The sequence below is a fragment of the Onychostoma macrolepis genome, chromosome 08, assembly GCF_012432095.1.
Source record: "Onychostoma macrolepis isolate SWU-2019 chromosome 08, ASM1243209v1, whole genome shotgun sequence".
NCBI classification, from domain to species: Eukaryota; Metazoa; Chordata; class Actinopteri; order Cypriniformes; family Cyprinidae; genus Onychostoma; species Onychostoma macrolepis.
Window position 1 is genome coordinate 1,534,804 of NC_081162.1, and position 21,666 is coordinate 1,556,469.

Below are 21,666 nucleotides of genomic sequence, written 5' to 3' on the forward strand. Positions count from 1 at the left end.
TTAGTCATTTTGCAGACGCTTTTATTCAAAGCGACTTACAATTGGGGAATACATAAAGCGATTCATCTTGAAGAGGCAATCAGACAGACAAGTGCTTGCAACACCAAGTCTCAGGCATTGTTCAAATAAGTACAAACTACCAAAGGAAGGAATAAGTAAAGAGAAAGATTTTTTTTTTTTAAGTTTAGGATGAAGTCAAGTGCTATCGAAAGAAATGAGTTTTGGTGAGATTGCTTGGAGAAGATGTGAGGGGATTGGGTCAAGAGGACATGTTGTAGGATGGTTGGAGAGGAGAAGCTTGGATACTTCAGCTTCAGTGAGGGGACAGAAAGAGAAGATGGGAGTTTTAGCAGTGGATGTGGTAGGTTGAGGGTCCTGTGTGCGTGGAGGTGAGAACTGACCACTGATCGATCTAGTTTTGTCTGTAAAAAAAGTGGCAAAGTCATCAGCTGTAATAGAAGTGGTGGGAGGAGGTGGAGGGGGACAGAGGAGGGAATTAAATGTTCTGAAGAGAGTATGCATGTCTGGAGCGCTGTCGATCTTGTTGTGGAAATGTGAGGATTTGGCAGTGTGGACTTTAGCAGAGAAGCAGTAGCGGTTCTACATTGAATTACTCTCTGGGCGAGACCCCCTCTGAGCGCCCCCCACCCATCCGAGAAAAAAAAAAAAAAAACACAAAATTTTGCACAAACAGCCATGTTTTACTATAACAATATAAGTGTAAGACAAGCTTATATTTCTCAATTGCACAAAACATTCAACAGAACATTTGAAAAACACAATTCTGCACAAAACAGTATAAGTTATCAGAACTTAAATATACTCTATATACATAAAAGTGGCAAAAATATGTACAATCAGAATGTTTCACAATCAGGCTTTGACCTTTTTCTCTCCATCGCTGTGTTTATTTGGCACTCGACAATCAACAGATTTCCCATCCCTCAACACTGTCACTCACGACCAGAAGTCAAGACTAAACCAATTCACCTCCACATAATCGTTTTGTATTACCTATTTTTATTAGCCATTTCACACAATTCAGAAAAAACAAAAACGTGCAAATTATAGGCCTGTGTTTTAATATTATGAATGAAATGTGCGTTATTTGGAAGAAAGTAAAGGTGTGACTTTAGCCCACTAAGTGGATCAAAATCATCGTCGCTGTATGTGGATACCCGGAGCTGTATGATACATCTTCATACTTTTATAGAAACAGGAATAAAAAGGATCTTACTTGGTGTGTTACTTTGTGCACAACATAGTAAATCATAATTTATAGCCTATTTGTTACATAAAAATAATATTTCTATGTTAAGACTAGAATAGGCTACTTATGGCAAACATTTGTACATTCATTCTAATTGTATCCTATTGCAAATACACTCACAATAGTATAGTAAAAAATAGTTATTTGTGATTGGACCAGTGTAGTGTAATGAGAGGAGCCGCCTGGCAGAAGCCCCTCCTTGACGCGAATTCGCGTCTGTTGTGAAGCGAATTTCAGGCGCGAATGAAGAGAGTAAACTCAAAATGTTCAAGCGTCCAACTATGCGCGAATAGCGCGATTTATTCGCGCAAGTCGCGTCTGGTGTGAACGCACAGTCACACAGCTTCTGTGCACGGCACCTTCTCAGCAAGCAGGGGCGCCAATTTGCAAATCCCCACACAGTTATATGAATAGAAAACGGCTTAGCGGCGCAGATGATTTTTTATTTATTTATTTATTTTTTTCAAGTGCTTGTGCCGCCCCCCACGTGTCATGAAAAAATGCCGCCCCGGGTGGCTGCCCGGTTCGCCCATGCCTAATACCGCCACTGCAGAGAAGGATGTGAGCAAAGACTGGTACCTACTGAGGTCCGACAGATCGTTTGATTTGCGCCATTTTCTCTCTGCCGCTCTGAGTGTAGTCCGATGTTCACGAAGAACCTCGGATAACCAGGGGTTGGAAGGAGCAGCCCGTGCTGGCCTAGAAGAGAGAGGGCAGATGTCGTCTAGACAAGAGGTTAAGGTAGAGCATAAAGTCTCAGTAGCTGCATTCACATCCAGAGATGAGAAATGGGTGGGTGATGGAAGAGAGGAGGATACTACAGAGGAGAGATGGGAGGGAGAAAGGGAACGTAGGTTTTGTCTAAAAGTAACCAGTATGGGGGTTGGTGGCACAGGAGTAGCAAAGTGTAATGTAAATGTAATGAAGAAATGGTCCGAGGTATGTAGCGGTTGTACCAGAATGTAATCTGCTGTACAAGTGCGTGTGTAAATTAAATCAAGTTGGTTGCCTGATTTGTGCGTGCTAGTAGTGGTAAGGCGTTTGAGATCAAATGAAGCTAGGAGTAAATGGAAGGCTGTAGCATAAGGCTTGTCTGAGTGAATGTTGAAATCACCAAAGACTAAGAGTGGAGTGCCATCCTCCACGAAAGAGGACAGCAGCCCGTCCAGCTCCTCTAGGAAGGTGGCTAGAATTTGGCTAGAGGGACGGTAAATGACCACAATCTGGAGTTTTATAGGAGCTGATACAGTAATGGCATGAGATTCAAATGAGTTGTAGTTACATAGGGGATAGCGGGTTGAGTATTTCCAATTGTTAGAAATGAGCAGACCAGTGCCTCCACCCCGGCCAACTTGATGTGGGGTATGAGAGAAAGAGAAATTGTTAGAGAGAGCAGCTGGGGTTGCTGAGTCTTCTGGACGAATCCAGGTCTCAGTCAAGCCCAAGATGCTGAGCATGGATTTTAAAGAAAAAGCAGAAATGAAGTCAGCTTTGTTGACAGCTGACTGACAATTCCAGAGACCCACAGAGAAAGAAAGAGGTGTAGTGGAGGAGGTAGAGATAAGGCGCAGGTTAGCAGGATTACGTTGCCGTCTGCGTGTGATGTTAAGAGCGTGGTTGAGAGAGAACCGGAATGGTTTGGAAACACATGATAGAGGTGGAAGGAAAGAGGATAGAAAAGGAGAGTGTGTAAGGGAAGGGGGAAAAATTATACTTAAGTGTGTGGCTCGGTGTCGTTGCTCGGTTAAAGTCGCGCAGGAAAAGTAATTGGTCTTTACCCTCGTCAGTCTTCACACGAGGAGGCTGAACGCTTCCTCTGACCTCTGATAAATACAGCCTAACACACTACAGTGAAAACAGCTGTGGCCGGCTTCTGATAGGCCCAGCCAATAGCCAAGTGCAAATAGCTCAAGACGAAACTAGCACTTCGCTTGCAAGGAGCAATGAAAATGATCCAGGTTCCTTCTTAGCCGAGGTGCAAATTATTATAATTACCAGTAAGTGCAATCAGACATAAAAACCTCAACGAAAATGCAGAATAGAAATAGATAGGAAACGAAGTATTCCTTCCTAACAGCAAGTAAATAATTTAAACAACAGATCTATGACCAAGTATTGCAACACTTACGTGCTGCTGTCGAAAGACTATTCTCCCGAATATTCCGACTATTCTCCTAAGACTATTCTCCCGAATAGTCACCAGAAGAGATACTTGGCTTTTCCATAGAGCAGTCGGAAATCCAGCAGTTGGATTTTGGTTGACTGCCAATAATGTCTGGCACATGGGGTAGGCATTGGAGATGGAGGGACAAGAGGCATGATGTGAGAGATGGGAGGAATGCACATTGATCTGGGCAGCAAGAGTCAGTAAGAAACAGGGTTAATCTTTCAGAAGATCTTGAACTGACCAATGAAATGAGAGGCCAGTTTCTGAGACTCAACAGGAAGTAGGAGATCCTTGTTGATCCAAACCCTCTGACCTGGACAGAGTAGTGCCGTAGGACTGTATCCTGATTAGCCTATTCCTGTTAAGAGTATCTATGTACAGTAGGGCTTTCCTTTCACTCCACCAGGTAAGTTGGCATCTCTGGACCAGTTGAGTTGCAGATGGTAGAAGCAGACTCCAGCTCCAGAAAAAGGGGGAACACAAACAGGCATTCAAAGGGGGAAATATCTACAGAGGAAGAAAACTAGGTGTTGTGAGTGAACTGTACCCAAATCTACATCCACTATAAAGGGCAACTAATAACCCGGGAAGGTCAGTATGGATGTGTAACTATTGCTGCTTTAAATGCCCTGTCAGCCTTCTTTGTCTCCTTAGTGAAGCTGCCTAGAGGTCTTCATAGATAGATCAGTATGCGGTTCTGCAATGGTGCTAGTTACTAATGAACTGTTTGAAAAAATGGGCAAAACCTAGGAAGGGTTGGACCTGTTTGACAGAGCAGGGTTATGACTGAGACACTAACCGGCCTAATTGGGATTACTTGATATTCATAGTGGCCAGTAGGGGTGTTGAATGCAGTCTTGTGAAGGCATAAGGTGTTGTAGAGACCCAGTTTGGTGAAGATTGTTGCAAAGAAGTTCAAATGTGACGTGAAGTGAAAGTGACGTGTGGCCAAGTATGGTTCCTAATACTCCAAATTTGTGCTCTGCATTTAAAGTGCCCCTATTATGGGTTATGAAAGGTTCATATTTTGGTTTTGGGAGTACCCAACAACAGGTTGACATGCATGCACGGTCAAAAAACACTTTCATTTTCTTATAATATGCATTTATTTTTACCTTATTTGCTCAACGACTCTGTTTAACGATTCATTTTTCCAAACCCCTCCTTTGCGTAACGCTAATCTGCAGTGATTGGTCGATTTCATTTAAAGCAGGGTTTGTGAGCTTTTAACGCTCCAAAAGTGGCACCTAGTGGCAAAGAATGAATTTGCATTTTCATTCAGACAAACACAAAAATCAAGTTTTTCCAGGTCTGCACGCGCAACAAGTGGGTGGCAATATGATAATGTTTCATGTTGACGTCAAAATGAAACGGCTAGGGATTCATTTTAAAAACAACTCATTTGAATGATTCAGAGTTGACTCTTTTTGACAATAACTTTATACATGGTGCACTTTCATGTTTAAAACTTTGCAGGATGTTTTCATTCACTTAAAGCTGTGTTACACACTGCATGAAAGGTCATTTTCAAAAATCCATAATAGGGGCACTTTAACCCATCCAAGTGCACACACATGGTAGTGATACACACCCAGAGCAGTGGGCAGCCATTTTTGCTGTGTCATCCGGCACAGTCATAGGGTCTATAGCAGATCTTCCTGCAGACTTAAAGTGTCATGAAACCCTAAAATAAATTTTTGAGATGTTAAGATATATGAACAGGTTGCACATCAGTGAAAACAACAAAAGCACTCATTATGTCTATTATTAAGGGAAAAGTGGTTATTATATTAAATTTTTGGAACAATTTCGGCTTCGGGTTCAAAGCGCAAAGTTGAACCAGTGTCACAAAATGTGACGTATATGCGTTAATTTGCAGTGGTGATTGGCTGCCGTGGCTGGAGAGTACGCATCTATGTCATCAGTTTTCCGAGCTTTTCTCAGTATTATTCATGAGAATGAACTCTTGTGATCCGATCACTGCACTGTATTATGCAAGAAGTTGTACAACCCCGAATTCCAGAAAATGTTGGGACGTTGAATAAAATGAAAACTAAAAGATTTTCAAATCAAATGAGCTAATATTTTATTCACAATAGAACACAGAGAACATAACACATGTTTAAACTGAGAAATGTTACACTTTTATCCACTAAATGAGCTAATTTCAAATTTGATGCCTGCTACAGGTCTCAAAAAAGTTGGCACGGGGGCAACAAAGGGCTGAAAATGCAAGAAATTCTGAAAAGATTCAGCTGGGAGAACATCTAGCAACTAATTAAGTTAATTGACATCAGGTCTGCATCATGATTAGCTATAAAAGGGATGTCTTAGAGAGGCAGAGTCTCTCAGAAGTAAAGATGGGCAGAGGCTCTCCAATCTGTGAAAGAGTGCATAAAAAGATTGTGGAATACTTTAAAAACAACGTTCCTCAACGTCAAATTGCAAAGGTTTTGCAAATCTCATCATCTACAGTGCATAACATCATCAAAAGATTCAGAGAAATTGGAGAAATCTCTGTGCGTAAGGGACAAGGCTGAAGACCTTCGTTGGATGCCCGTGGTCTTCGGGCCCTCAGACGACACTGCATCACTCATCAGCATGATTCTGTCATTGACATTACTAAATGGGCCCAGAAATACTTCCAGAAACCACTGTCGGTAAACACAATCCACCGTGCCATCTGCAGATGCCAACTAAAGCTCTATCATGCAAAAAGGAAGCCATATGTGAACATGGTCCAGAAGCACCATCGTGTCCTGTGGGCCAAGACTCATTTACTGTTCAAAGTGGAAAAGTGTTCTATGGTCAGACGAGTCCAAATTTGACATTCTTGTTGGAAATCACAGACGCTGTGTCCTCCGGGCTACCTTCCAGCGTGTTATCAGTATTGAGTTCAAAAGCCAGCATCTCTGATGGTATGGGGATGCATAAGTGCATACGGTATGGGCAGCTTGCATGTTTTGGAAGGCACTGTGAATGCTGAAAGGTATGTAAAGGTTTTAGAGCAACATATGCTGCCCTCCAAACGACGTCTATTTCAGGGAAGGCCTTGTGTATTTCAGCAGGACAATGCAAAATCACATACTGCAGCTATGACAACAGTATGGCTTCGTAGTAGAAAAGTCCGGGTGCTGAATTGGCCTGACTGCAGTCCAGATCTTTCACCTACAGAGAACATTTGGTGCATCATTAAACGAAAAATACGTCAAAGATGACCACAAACTCTTCAGCAGCTGGAAACCTATATCAGGCAAGAGTTGGACCAAATTGAAGTTCAACACCAAAACTGAAGTTCAAGTTTAAATTTCACAACTATTCAAATTTAAAAAACGTCCCAACATTTCCGGAATTCGGGTTGTATTACAGCAGAGAATTCAAATCTCATGAAAGAGCTTCTGCGTTGTCCGCTCACCTCTGTAAACATTACAATCCCGTTTTGATACTTACCCCATGCCACGAATAGACGACCTGCTGGAAAGAATCGGACAGGCCCGATATATTACCACCCTGGACCTGTGCAAGGGGTATTGGCAGGTGCCCCTTGACAACAACTCCAAACAGTATTCGGCATTCAGGACACCGTCAGGGCTATACCATTTTACAGTTCTTCCCTTTGGCCTGCATGGGACACCTGCCACATTTCAACGACTCATGGACCAAGTTCTTCGTGGGTGTGAGGGGTGGGCAGCCACCTACTTGGATGATGTCGTGATCTTCAGTAACTCCTGGGAGGAGCATCTGACACATCTGGAAGAGACCAGTTTCACACAATACATTACCCTGTTCCAGATTCATCCCGATCATACATACTACATGCATTGTCTCGTTTATATCATGTATTTCGTGTTTGTTTGTCATGAGTGTTTGGTGTGGTCAGTCTTGCTGGTGGCACCGGCAAAACCGAGCGATTGAGCATCAACTGTTTAAATGTGTTAAAGACTGACGAATGTAAAAGAGAAACATTTTATTTTTTTTATTTTGTGTTTATTATGTTTAAATGAGGTTTTGTGTTTATAAAATATGTCTATTGTGTATATGTATGGAGGTTATTGGAAAATGTATTGTTTTAAAAATGGTACGTCCAAAGAAGGGGCGAGTCTGGCCTCCCTTTTTATAGGCCAGACTCACTTTTATCACTTGTTAACCAAGTCGAATGCGAGCGTGCAACAGTAGTGCCGTGAGCAAACACCCAGCAGAGCTAGTATACTGAGGATACCTTTTGTGTATATATCTTTTTCATCTTTATTTTCCAGTTTGTTTCTTTGCTACTTTGTAATTTTTTGGGGGGTACACTGTATATATTTCTTCACGCCATCACTCGTGAACTTTTGTATATATTGGTGGTGCTGTAAATAAACTACACCTTGTAAGAAAGTGCTTCTGTGGGTAGAGCCATCATTTTACATCTTTTACAGACACTTTCTACGTCCCAAGCGAGTCGGTGGTTCTCGCAGTATCACACCATAACAATATTTAATAAGTAACAAAACGTGGAGCGCGCATAAGAGAGCAGTTTCTACGTGGAACGCCGCAATGAGAACACTCGCTGCGTGATGAAAACACTCGCTGCACGGATCATAGTTCATATCCGGACTGGAGCAAGCATGTGTGTCTATGTGAACATATTTCATATTCTCTCGTGCTCCGAACATGAATCAGCACAGTGTTTGCGCACATTTCAGGTCTTTTTCAAATTAAATACAGGCAAATAAGGGCACTGATACAGCGGTACATCTGATCATTAACGCGATGACACGACGGATTATTGTGATACACAGCAGACGATTGATATAGACAGAAAATCCAAAGTAGAGTAAACTAAAATTAACTGTCTTTATTATTTCTGTTTCAAAGATTTTAATATTCATTCATCTGTATAATGAGGGTGTTGTAGGTCTGTGTTTTATTGGTTTTCTCCCCTCTTCCCACCCTTCACACTCCCACTTTTCCAAAGTTTTACATGCCCATTTCTGGAGTCTTTTTCAGATCTAAGGTGTGAAAGACCAGTGCTGAAACAGGGAGATTTCATGACACTTTAAGTTCCAACCATGCTTTAACACACTAGCCTACCATTTTTAAGTAATCCTGAAGATCTAGATGGTTCAGGTGTGTTTGATTAGGGTTGGAGCTAAACCCTGCAGGATGGTAGCCCCCAGGAGCAGGGTTGGCTACCCTTGGTCTATTGGGTGGAAAAGTCACTGCACTACTTCGGAAGAGTCCAGCAACTCTGGAGAATCATGTGACAAATCAGAAGAGTTGCTACTGGTTCGGGATTAACACAGTAGTTTGAGAGGATGGCAGAGTAACAAGAAGCATAACAGTCAGAGCTCCATCTAGTCCCAGATCCAGAGGACCAATTAATTTGTGTCATCTAAGGATTTGGGAAACTCAAGTCAGTTAATTAAGTAAGAAAAAAACAGAATTTCTTCATTATTGTAACGAAGAGTCAGCACAGTGAGGATCCAACTGTAGCTTTATTGACAATATGATCAGAATGATACAGGGTAAAGAGACAGCAAAAGGTTGGGGCAGGCAGCTTACAATCACAGTCCAAAGAACAGGCAATAAGTCGGGGCAGGCAGCAGAGAATCAAACATGAGGAAACAGTCCAAGATCAAACAAGAAAGATAATCCACAAGTAAATGCTCAGAAATGAGTACTGTAGCAAATCAAGACTTCAAAATTAGTGTACGTGTGTGCAGTGCTTATATGCGTGTGTGCGTGATGAGGTGCAGGTGTGTGTGCAATCAGTCCCAGGTTTGAGGGCTTATGTGAAATGCAGTCCGGATCAAAGAAGTCAGTATTCAGGTGAAAGCTCCCTCTGGTGGTCCGAGGAAGGCAGTACAGGAGTCTCACTTATAACAGAGCCCCCACCCTGCGAGTGGCTCCTGACGCGAGGAAGCAAACGATGTGGGGGTCTTCCATGTGGTCGAAAGGCCGGCCTTTCCGGATGCATCCTATGAAACTCCTCCGTGAATATGGGTTCGTACCCCGTACCCCTCCAGTCAACCAGATACTGAAGTATACCACCCTGGCACCTGGAATCGAGTAGTTCACAAACCTGGTACGCCTCCTCGCCGTCGACCAGAATGGGCAGGAGGTGTTTGGACCTCGGCTCCCTCCTCCTGCACTCCTCTCAGACCACCAGCGGGTTTCAACAGCGAAACATGAAAAGTGGAAGAAATGCGATAATTAGCAGGCAAATCTTGATGAAATAAAACTGGAGTAATTTGTTTGACAATTTTGAATGGACCAACATACCTAGGACTGAGTTTCTTGCATGGAAGTCTGAGGCGAATGTCTCTGGTGGATAGCCAAACCCACTGACCTGGGGCATATTCAGGACTGGGACAACGGTGGTGGTTGACCTGTTCCTCTCTTCTCCTCACAGCTTGCTGTAAGTGGGTGTGTGCTCGATTCCAAGTCACCTCGCTGCGCCGCAGCCATTCAGTGACTGAGGGAAGGTCTGACGGTTCACCAGACCATGGGAACAGGGGAGGTTGGTAGCCTAAGACACACTTGAAGGGAGTTAGACCAGTGGCAGGTTTCTGAAGTGAATTTTGTGCATACTCGGCCCACATTAAGTATTTGCTCCAGTTCTATTGGTTCTGTTGGCAGTAAGCACTGAGGAAACATGAGTTCCTGGTTAATGCGTTCAGTCTGACTGTTGGACTGTGGGTGGCAACCAGATGTGAGACTTACATTTATGTTGAGGTGTTTGAAGAATGCAGACCAGACTCGGGAAATGAATTGGGGTCCCCTATCAGATACAATGTCCTCAGGTAGACCATAGAACTGAAATACATAGTTGCTTAGAACTTCAGCTGTTTCGAAGGCAGTAGGGAGTTTGGGTAGAGGAATAAGACAACAGGATTTAGAGAGTCGGTCTATGACTTTAAATATTGTGGTATTGCCCTGGGAGTTGGGAAGGTCAGTAATGAAGTCAACAGTGATATGAGACCAGGGGCATTGAGGGATAGGTAATGGTTGAAGGAGCTGGTAGTTTTCAGGAAGTCTTGGATGTGTTACATACTTGTGGTGGAGCACATTATGCATTGGCCTGATTGATTTCTGTCAAGATGTCCCACTGGACAGGTGCTACTAGAAGGTTTTTGGGGAATGATACTCTCCTCTACCTTGGAGTGATTTGTTGCCTCAGTCAATCGTGACAATACGTCGGCCTTGGCATTCTTGGAGCCGGGTCTGTATGTGACTGTGAAATTAAACTGAGTGAAGAATAGAGCCCATCTGGCCTGTTGTGGATTCAGTCATTTAGCTGAGCGTAAGTATTCTAAATTCTTGTGATCTGTTACGGGAGCCGTACAGTTTTAATAACCAAGTATATTTAAAGGGATAGTTCACCCAAAAATGAAAATTTGATGTTTATCTGCTTACCCCCAGGGCAAGATGTAGGTGACTTTGTTTCTTCAGTAGAACACAAACGAAGATTTTTAACTCAAACCGTTGCAGTTTGTCAGTCCTATAATGCCAGTCAATGGGCACAGAATCTTTGAGAGAAAAAAAAACAACATACACACACAAATCCAAATTAAACCCTGTGTCTCGTGACGATACATTGATGTCCTAAGACACGAAATGATCGGTTTGTGCGAGAAACTGAACAGCATTTATATCATTTTTTACCTCTGATACAGGCAATGTCCAACTCTCCTGAGCTCATCCACAACATCCGGTGTGTGGCGCGTCAACGGCTCTGGAACATAGATATACATATACATAGATATATACGTAGATCCTTATGTATCGCAGCCCATAGAATCAGTCGATAATGAGGCATCTATGTATATATATCTATGTGCCAGAGCAGGTTGACGCGCCACGCTACCGGACGCCAGACAGTCGGACATTGAGGTTTATCAGAGGTAAAAAAATGATATAAATACTGTTCAGTTTCTCGCACAAACCAATCATTTCGTGTCTTAGGACATCAATGTATCGTCACGAGCCGCAGGGTTTAATTTGAATTTGTCTGTGCATGTTTTTTTTCTCTCAAAGATTCTGTGCCCATTGACTGGCATTATATGACTGACAGACTGCAACGGTTTGAGTTAAAAATCTTGTTTGTGTTCTACTGAAGAAACAAAGTCACCTACATCTTGGATGCCCTGGGGGTAAGCAGATAAACATCAAATTTTCATTTTTGGGTGAACTATCCCTTTAATTTTCTCTGTTCCGCACACTGTGCCTTTTTAAAGTTTACTCCTTTAAAAAGGAGTATACCTTTTTGGATATGGTCAACACATGCACACTATGACTGCGCAGTCACACTCCACATACAAGCATTCATCATCATATGTGATATTTAATATGTGGACCCTTATCCTTAAACCTGACAGAATATGAAAATTCAAATGTGAAGTGGACTTTGGTCTTTTAGATGCATGGAGATTTTTTAGAGAATTTTCTGATTCTCCAGCAAACAGTACATAACACTGTCATCATGTTAGTTAGTTAGTTAGTTAGAAATGTTATTGATCCCTGTAAGGGGAAACTCATTTGCCACCATTGTACATTACAAAACAACACAATAAATTCTTAAACAACAAACACTACATCACAATCAAATCAGTCCATCAACAATCCATTTGCCACCACTGTACTTTGCAGGCAACACAATAAATAACAACAATAAACACGAGGACAGTATTAATCCACATACTGTACAAGTTATACCACTTCATTAAAAAACAGCAGTTGGAATAAAAGACCTTCTAAATCATTCTGTTGAACACCGAGGCATTACCAGTCTCTCACTGAATGAACTCTTAAGTCCGCTAAAAATATAATTTAGTGGATGTCCTTCAGAGTTAAAAATCATTTTAAATTTTGCCCTTGTTCTCTTTTCCACAATAACCTCAAGAGATTCAGGAATAAAACCAATAATTGATCCGGCCTTTCTGATCATTTTATTAATCCTATTTTTATCTTCCACAGCGATACTGCCTCCCCAACAGAGCACTGCATAAAACAGGATGCTGGCCAGGATTCCCTGGTAGAAGACATAAAGAAGCGTTCTACTGATGCCAATAGAACTTAACTTTCTCAAAAAGAATAATCTTGACTGTGCCTTCTTAAAAACAACTTCACTATTTCTTTTCCAGTTTAATTTACTGTCCAACTGGACATAAGACTGGAGTATTTCTATATTCTGGCCATTAATTGTCATCGGTATTATTGCTTCTTTATTATTGCCTTCTCCACATTCAATTTTAGGAAATTTTCATCACACCTTTTAACAAAAAGCTCAACCTCTCTTCTAGTCCAGATCATTATTTTGATTGATTAAACCCACAAGGGCAGTATCATCAGAGAACTTGTGTAAACAGCCCGATGTCCGAGTGTGCCTATATTCGGAGGTATGCAGTGCAAATAAAAAGGGTGATAAGACAGTGCCTTGTGGACCTCCTGTTTTAGTTATCATATCAGACATTCCATCACCCAGCCTAACAAACTGGGGTCGATTTAGAAGATAATCCAAAATCCATCTAATGGTTGTGCTATGTAAATTAAAAAGCATCAATTTATCGGCCAAAACATTTGGTTGTATTGTATTAAAAGCGCTAGAAAACCCTCCCCAAAAAAACATAATCCTCACAGAACTAGCAGTTGTTTCCAAATGACTATAAATATTGTGCAGCATAAAAAGCAATCATCCGTAACCCTAACCCTGATCATGTTCTGACTTCAGCGATGCTGCCACTCCAAAAATGTAGTAGGTCTATGAATAGAGATTCTTGGAGCCAACAAAGGTGAGGGAGCGAGGTCACCTGCAACACTGGGAGTGAACAAGAGAATATAATGAACAAAGACTTTCATACAACAGGAGTAACGCTAGTTCATTCCACTGCTAGCTACAATTATGTTCTGGACAAGTAATCAGTTGTGCAATCTTATTTCATTTTAATTTTCTAACAGAATTCCCATTTCCCACTGCCCCGCCAACCCCAACTCCCCCACGGACAAAACACAAGTTTGTTGTGGAGGGAAAGAACCTCACCTTCCGCTGTGGTAAGAAGATAGCAGCCAAGAAAGGCAAAATCTAGTGAGTTCTTGCTTTTCTACACACAGTGTTATAGCATCTCTGATGCTGATTCTGAAAAGTACAGTGCCTATAAAAATGATATGCCCCTTAGTGGTTTTCATGTTTTATTGTTCTACAACATTGAAGCACAGAGGATTTCACTTGGTGTTTTTGACACAGAAATATTCACCCTCTTAAGGTGGTCACACACCAGATGAAAAGCGCAGCACAGAGCCGCACCATGGCTAGGACAACGCACAGGTATCGCAAACCGCATACGTTGCATTCAGTTCAAGGTAGTAGTCCAAAACAGTTAATCCAATCACCAAACAGAAAAGTTCACTTCAAGAATGAACAAAGCGTTGTCGATAAGTTTGAACTTAGGTGTTTGAAAAAAAAACTGGGCAAACGGACAGAGAAAGCATAATCTATATTATTATAGCTTTCTGTACGATGCATGTAGACTTTATTCAAGCCACAGAAAGATGTGTTTTCCTGAAAAATGCACAATACGTGATATTCCAGCATAGGATGAAGTCATTATGTGCATTAACAATAATTTGGGACAAATGTGATTTAATGGAAAATTATGTAAATGGCACTCTGTGGTGTCACAGGATTTTGAACAGTGTCCTGAGCCATAGCTGGGCTCCATGGACAGATGCAGAGTGGAACAACCTCTGTGTGTAGAATGATAGAAAACAACAACACTGCTTCTCAGCCAGTGTGCAGCCCCTTTAAAGTCAGTATTTGGTATTGTAGATGCAATTCCAGCCACGAGTCTGTTGGCCCTCCAGGACTGCACACCCCTGCCTGATAAGGAGGTGGTCTGGGCATATTTTTAAACATGTGGCCTCTCATTTAAGAATAATCATTAAATTCAGTAGTGAATCTTAAGTACCTTTTTATTATTGTGAGAAGCGTTTGTGCTTGTTTAAACCAGGGCTGGACAACTCTGGCCCTCTACAGGTCCACTGTACTGCAGAGTTTCATTCTTATGAAATTGGTTATTTTGGACTTTATCTTTGTAATTCTTTTAAATCACATTTTCCAACCCAGTTTTGGAGGCACACCAACAGTTCACATTTTGGATGTCTCCCTTATATGACCAATCCATTTCAGAGTCTCTACTAACAAGATCATGAGTTGAAAATGTGTACTGTTGGTGTGCCTCCAGGAGTGATTTTCTGCCAATCACTTAATTCCTCTGAGACTCAATGCTGTAAAACAAACATGAAGAAGTCTTTTTACAAGCTCTGCACATGATGTCAATCCTGAAGATTTGTTTGGAATCTGGGTGTTTTCAGTGAGAAAAAGCATAAATACATTTGTGTTTGTTAGAAATGACCTAACCTGAAGCATTCTCTCACACCAATAGTTGGTATAAAGACGGCGAGCTTCTGGACTTCTCTCATCCTGGCTACATTTCCCTGAAAGATGACCACATCACTATTGTGGCAAATGCCATCAATGAGGGCACATACACCTGCATCGTGAGGAAGAAGAACAAGGTGCTGACCACGTACTCTTGGAGGGTACGAGTGCGCTTCTGAGGACCCGAGATGCTCCTAGAGCGCGAATTATATCCAGAACATTAGCTCAGACCAGACCCACAGCAGCATCCTCTCATGCCTGTCTCCTGATTGGAAGAGAAGGTTCTGACATCACTCGTCTCAGGATAGCTGTAGCATCGAGGAAACCATGGGATCAGGGTTAAAGTTCACCACAGCACTGTGGAACATCACTCACTTGGGCACATACTCATGTCAGTTCATACATACACAATGCCAAATGTTTTCATATCAGGGTTTTTACTTGTGTGTGTTGTAAATACATTCCTTATTTTCCAAATAAAACAATTTATTCTGTCATTTGAAGCTTTTAATTAATTCAGAATGACTTGACAACATGGAAATCCATAAAATTGGTGAAGGTTGGGGGAATACAGTGGGGTCAAAAATCTGAAAACGCTGGTGAAACAGCTTGATTCTTGAAAATGAAAAATTTAATTACAAATAATTAAACTGAAAAAAGTACATACATTTCAAAATGCCTTGCTATATTGTATCTCTTATGCTTTAATGACAACAGAAGTAGAGTTGGCATGAACAAAACTCGATGGTTCATGATATCCAGCATGAGATGTTCTGAAGTTGTTCACTTTACATCATTATTATTCTTTACATTTGATCTTAAAACATGGATTTCTTGCTTAAAAATGTCCAGTGTTTCCTCACTTTTGGACTCCACTGTATGTTGTAGCATATCCAAGTGTTTTCCATATCATCATCAGCTGACCAGCATGACTCTCACTGTATTCCACTAGCATTTTCTTTTCATAGACAAAATAATCAGCTGTAAAAAAATACTGGTAGTGATCCAAAGCTTATTCTAGTTGGGGATTTCAATTCATTTCTAAACCAAAGGGGTACTCAGCCTGTTTCTTATCCATCTTAACTTATGCTGATATTAATTTTCACCTTGTGTAAGATGCCACCCATCAGCACACTGGCTCGCATTATATGCCGCAGAACATTTATTTGGAATCTTGTAGACATGGCAGCAATTTAAAGAGTGGAAAGGCAAGTGGAAAACAAATGGTCATGAGGGTAGACGGCTCACTCCTGAATTCCCCTTTTACAGCTGGAAACAAACGATTAGAGACCTTATATAATGTGAGGAGCAAGTGGGGTTTTCACTTTAGAAAAATGACTTTGAGATTTCTCTACTAAAGAATATTCAGGAGATTTTCTCACACAAAAGAATATTCTGCTATATTGTTCCAAACCCACAGGACACACAGTGCAGAACACAAAAGGAAGATTTTTGAAGAATACGATGGCTGATCTTCCATATGCTGAAAGTGAAGGGAGACTGGGTCGGTCAAGCTCCGAAATGACAAAAAACATTCAAGTTTCAAACCCAAACAAAACAAAGGTGAGACTCATATGCTACATTCATGATCTTTCAAAGTCTGACCATTTCTTTATTACTTTTAATTTACACCTTTCTTCTTGTGTTTCACCAACCGCTCTGCCAGTTTCATTCAGACGAAACCTGTTCCTCCCCACCCCCCACCCCCCACCTCTCATCTGTTGTGTCATCCTTTTTCCCTCTCCCACCCAGTTCTCATCAATGGATGTGAATACTGCCACAGACACTTTATGCTCCATTTTAACATCCTGTCTAGACAACATTGGCCTCTCTTCTCCAGGACAGCGCACACTAGCCGCTCCAACCTCTGGTTATCTGATGTTCTCCTTGAACATCGATTCAAACTCAAGGCTGCAGAGAGAAAATGGTACAAATCAAAAGGTCAAGTTTTGAGCGTCACACAGTCAAGAACTCAGACTAACCACATGCACAGCTAACATCTCTCCTTCTTCCCTGTCCTTAAAGAAGCAGAAGTATCTAAACTTCTCCTCTGTGCCCCAACTTCATCCTACTACCAGGGGCGTGTCTAGAGTGGTGGCACCAGGCCCCCACAAAATATCCTTGGCCCCCCTAACAGCACAGACTGATCAGAGTATAACATCTGCAATTCGAGTGCATTTAAAATCTTACTTGAAGTAAAACACACCTATACTCACTGTCTGGTTCACTGCCAATAATTTCCCGTATATTTACGACGCCATTGGATTAGAGTGCTGTCAACTTCACAATGCTCAAACAGGAGAAGCGCGATTTCACAGGCTGCAGACCACATCTGTTCATTTAAGTATTAAATTCTAATTAAAGGCCTATACAGTGGGGCAAAAAAGTATTTAGTCAGCCACCAATTGTGCAAGTTCTCCCACTTAAAAAGATGAGAGAGGCCTGTAATTTTCATCATAGGTATACCTCAACTATGAGAGACAAAATGAGAAAAAAAATCCAGAAAATCACATTGTAGGATTTTTAAAGAATTTATTTGCAAATTATGGTGGAAAATAAGTATTTGGTCAATAACAAAATTTCATCTCAATACTTTGTTATACACCCTTTGTTGGCAATGACAGAGGTCAAACGTTTTCTGTAAGTCTTCACAAGGTTTTCACACACTGTTGCTGGTATTTTGGCCCATTCCTCCATGCAGATCTCCTCTAGAGCAGTAATGTTTTGGGGCTGTCACTGGGCAACAGCGGGTTGAGATCTGGAGACTGGCTCGGCCACTCCAGGACCTTGAAATGCTTCACGAAGCCACTCCTTCGTTGCCGGGCGGTGTGTTTGGGATCATTGTCATGCTGAAAGACCCAGCCACGTTTCATCTTCAATGCCCTTGCTGATGGAAGGAGGTTTTCACCAAAATCTCACGATACATGGCCCCATTCATTCTTTCGTTTACACGGATCAGTCGTCCTGGTCCCTTTGCAGAAAAACAGCCCCAAAGCATGATGTTTCCACCCCATGCTTCACAGTAGGTATGGTGTTCTTTGGATGCAACTCAGCATTCTTTCTCCTCCAAACACGACAAGTTGAGTTTTACCAAAAGTTCTATTTTGGTTTCATCTGACCATATGACATTCTCCCAATCCTCTTCTGGATCATCCAAATGCTCTCTAGCAAACTTCAGACGGGCCGGACATGTACTGGCTTAAGCAGGGGACACGCCTGGCACTGCAGGATTTGAGTCCCTGGCGGCGCAGTGTGTTACTGATGGTAGCCTTTGTTACTTTGGTCCCAGCTCTCTGCAGGTCATTCACTAGGTCCCCGTGTGGTTCTGGGATTTTTGCTCACAGTTCTTGTGATCATTTTGACCCCACGGGTGAGATCTTGCGTGGAGCCCCAGATCGAGGGAGATTATCAGTGGTCTTGTATGTCTTCCATTTTCTAATAATTGCTCCCACAGTTGATTTCTTCACACCAAGCTGCTTACCTATTGCAGATTCAGTCTTCCCAGCCTGGTGCAGGTCTACAATTGTGTTTCTGGTGTCCTTTGACAGCTCTTGGTCTTGGCCATGGTGGAGTTTGGAGTTGGACTGTTTGAGGTTGTGGACAGGTGTCTTTTATACTGATAACGAGTTCAAACAGATGCCATTAATACAGGTAACGAGTGGAGGACAGAGGAGCCTCTTAAAGAAGAAGTTACAGGTCTGTGAGAGCCAGAAATCTTGCTTGTTTGTAGGTGACCAAATACTTATTTTACCGAGGAATTTACCAATTAATTCTTTAAAAATCCTACAATGTGATTTTCTGGATTTTTTCTCATTTTGTCTCTCATAGTTGAGGTATACCTATGATGTAAATTACAGGCCTCTCTCATCTTTTTAAGTGGGAGAACTTGCACAATTGGTGGCTGACTAAATACTTTTTTGCCCCACTGTATATGTATGTATGTATGCATGCATATATATATATATATATATATATATATACACACACACGTTAATGTATGTCGAAAGCTCCTTAGAGTTTGTGCTTAGTTGTGTAGTTGTGTTATTCAGCCACAATGCACCAGAACCACTTAAAATAGAAATGGTTGTTACGTTTCTTCCTTTTGTTTCAAATATTAAAGGCACAAACACTTTCCCAAATAGTCTGCAGTAATGTGAAAAATACTAAAATGTGGGCTTTTAATAATGTTAGCGTTCTGACACTTGGAATTTTAAGATGTAGAATAGTAAACACCTGTTTGTATTGAATAAACAAACGTTTTTGCGTGGTAGTCTTATATTTTTTATTTTCGTTTGCAATGTCCAACAACGGCATCACATTTAAATGATTTTATCTTTAATCAGATGAGAATATGGCTATTAAATATACTTTATGTATGTATACACTTTTACCTGCACTCACACACATCATCAACACCCCAGCGCTTTCAAGCAACCTCAGGTAACCCCACTGCTCAGAAACCCCACACTATACACCTTAGAAGTAGAAAGTTACAGACCTTTGTCTCTTTTCCCATTCGTAGCAAAAACCCTTGAGTTTTCAACCAGGTATCATCTATCTTTTGTCAGAATGACCAGCTGGACATTAATCAGTCAGCAGAGCTGGTAGTAACTGATTACATGTAATCTGGATTACGTAATCAGATTACACAAATTAAGTACTTGTAATTAGAGTAAGTTACATTTTAAAATACTCTTAATCAAACTACAGTTACTTTATGGATTACATATTTTTCACACAATAGCAATAAATTATTCATAATTCATTGATTCTCCCTAATTTCTCCTTTTCATCTTTTAAATTTTCCTTTCTAAAATAGCCTACCGATTATATACATATTATATAAGTATACATATAGTCCAGTTTTGTGGACATTCACACAAAGATCAGTCATTAGTCAGGTGGCGACAGCATTTGAACACTGGATTTACAAAAATCATTTCAGGTTTAAGAAGGGTTTCAACATTGCATCAACTACTGATGAACATTCATTTTTATTTGAAAAGGCATTGCAAATATGGCTACGGAGTGAAAAGACGTTCATCGAAAGGGAGTTTGTTTTAAAATAATTTATTTTCATTTTAATTTTTTTATGATTTAATTGTCAGATTTTCATTAAACTAACAGCCCCTGTAGTTCCTTTACGAACCCTATTTTGGGAAACCTTGATGTAATATGTTTAATGCACTTCATGTCGTAAGTTACAATGAATGGAACAAGTTCTTACTCTTTGCATTTTTTTTACATCATTATGGTACAAGATAATGCTATTTAAGTCAATGTGATAAATTGGTTTCACTTTATTTTGATGGTCCCTTTAACACATTCTATTGACTATAAGTAATGTTGCACCTACATTTCTACTGACTCTCATTAGAGTGTTAGTAGTGTATTAGTTGACTGGTAGGGTTAGGGTTAGATTAAGTTGACACGTTCTTGCAAAGTTACTTATAGTCAGTAGAATATCTGTTGGGAGACCAACACAATAAGGAGTTAGTAGATATGAAGCAGACAGTCTACTAATACTCTTATGAGAGTTTGTTGACATGTAGTTGCAACATTACTTAGTGTCAACAGAATGTTCAAAAGGGACCATCAAAATAAAGTGTTACCGATAAGTTAAATCAAAAGAAAACTACACATTTTAGGTAATATAATCAGATTACTTTTAATGTAACAGATTACGTTACTGACTACAATTTTTATCATGTAATCTGTAACGGATTACAATTTGCAAGTAATCTACCCAGCTCTGTCTGCCAGAGAGGCTGTATGACTGACAGGTAAAGCAACCAATCACGTTTTGCTTTGTGCCACGTCATGTTTAGGGGTGATAATAACAGACTCTTAAAAATAAAACTCTTGGACAGATTTTAAAGATTCTATGCTGCGAACTTTATATATTTCACATACTTTTGAAAATCCACCGTTTAGTTGATCCTGATAAGCACTAATCATCACAGTTGTAATCATGACAGCTTTCTTCTTTAATGAGGGGGTTTGGCATCATGGCATTTTTGTTTCCAGGCAGAACGGGAAATCCTGTATAATTCAACCAATCCAATGACGACTTTGAATCTCCTGAAGTCTTTCCAGTAAAGTGTGCCATATGCATCAGGCATTCAGCCAACGGTCCGTGGGACTATTCAAAGACCACATTGCAAAGAAGGCTCGATCATGCTGGTTTGCATTGCACAACATCAGGAAGATTAGGCCCTTCGTAATGGAGCATGCTACTAAACTTTTCATCTAGACCCTTGTCACTTCTAGACTAGTTTTCAATGATCCCAAAAGGGCCCACGTCAAATCTCTCTTTATCTCCTTGCACTGGCTACCGGTTGCGGCTTGCATCAAGTTCAAGACATTGATGCTTGCACACAGAACAGCCACAGGCTCAGCACCCGCCTACTTCCACTCACTCTTACGAATCTACATCCCCTCCAGAAGTCTGAGATCCGCTAGCGAGCGACACCTCGTTGTACCATCACAGAGAGGCACAAAAATCACGTTCCAGAATGTTTTCGTTAACTGTTCCTGGCCGGTGGAATGAAATTCCCACCTCCATCTGGAACTACTAATTCCTTACAATATTCAAGAGACAGCTGAAAACTCTTCCATGAGCACTTAAAGGCATCGGGCATCCTACCGACTTTTTCATGCCAAAAAAAAAAAATCCTATGTCCCTATTTTTTGCCTGTTGTCAGCAAATACACAGGGGAACAGATGTAAGTGAAAACAACAGCAGGTTTATTGAACACAGACAGGTGGATGAAAGCAAGACGACGAGTCCAGGTGAGTATACGGGGAATG

General features: G+C 41.0%; 1 protein-coding gene across 5 annotated transcripts in view; it reads left to right on the top strand.

Moving 5' to 3' along the window:
• The window catches only part of mmp23ba (matrix metallopeptidase 23ba), a 30,719-nt gene extending 15,372 nt beyond the window's left edge, over positions 1 to 15,347 (top strand). For 3 of the 5 annotated variants that reach the window (XM_058783895.1, XM_058783894.1, XM_058783890.1), the window contains exons 7-8: positions 13,377 to 13,503; positions 14,861 to 15,347. In XM_058783895.1, the coding sequence (XP_058639878.1) occupies positions 13,377 to 13,503; positions 14,861 to 15,035 (302 nt within the window). In that variant the 3' untranslated portion in view covers positions 15,036 to 15,347. Of the gene's footprint in view, positions 1 to 13,376; positions 13,504 to 13,681; positions 13,744 to 14,860 lie in introns of all 5 variants that reach the window. The other 2 variants (XM_058783893.1, XM_058783892.1) reach the window with 2 other exon arrangements.
• Positions 15,348 to 21,666: the final 6,319 nt, after the last annotated feature.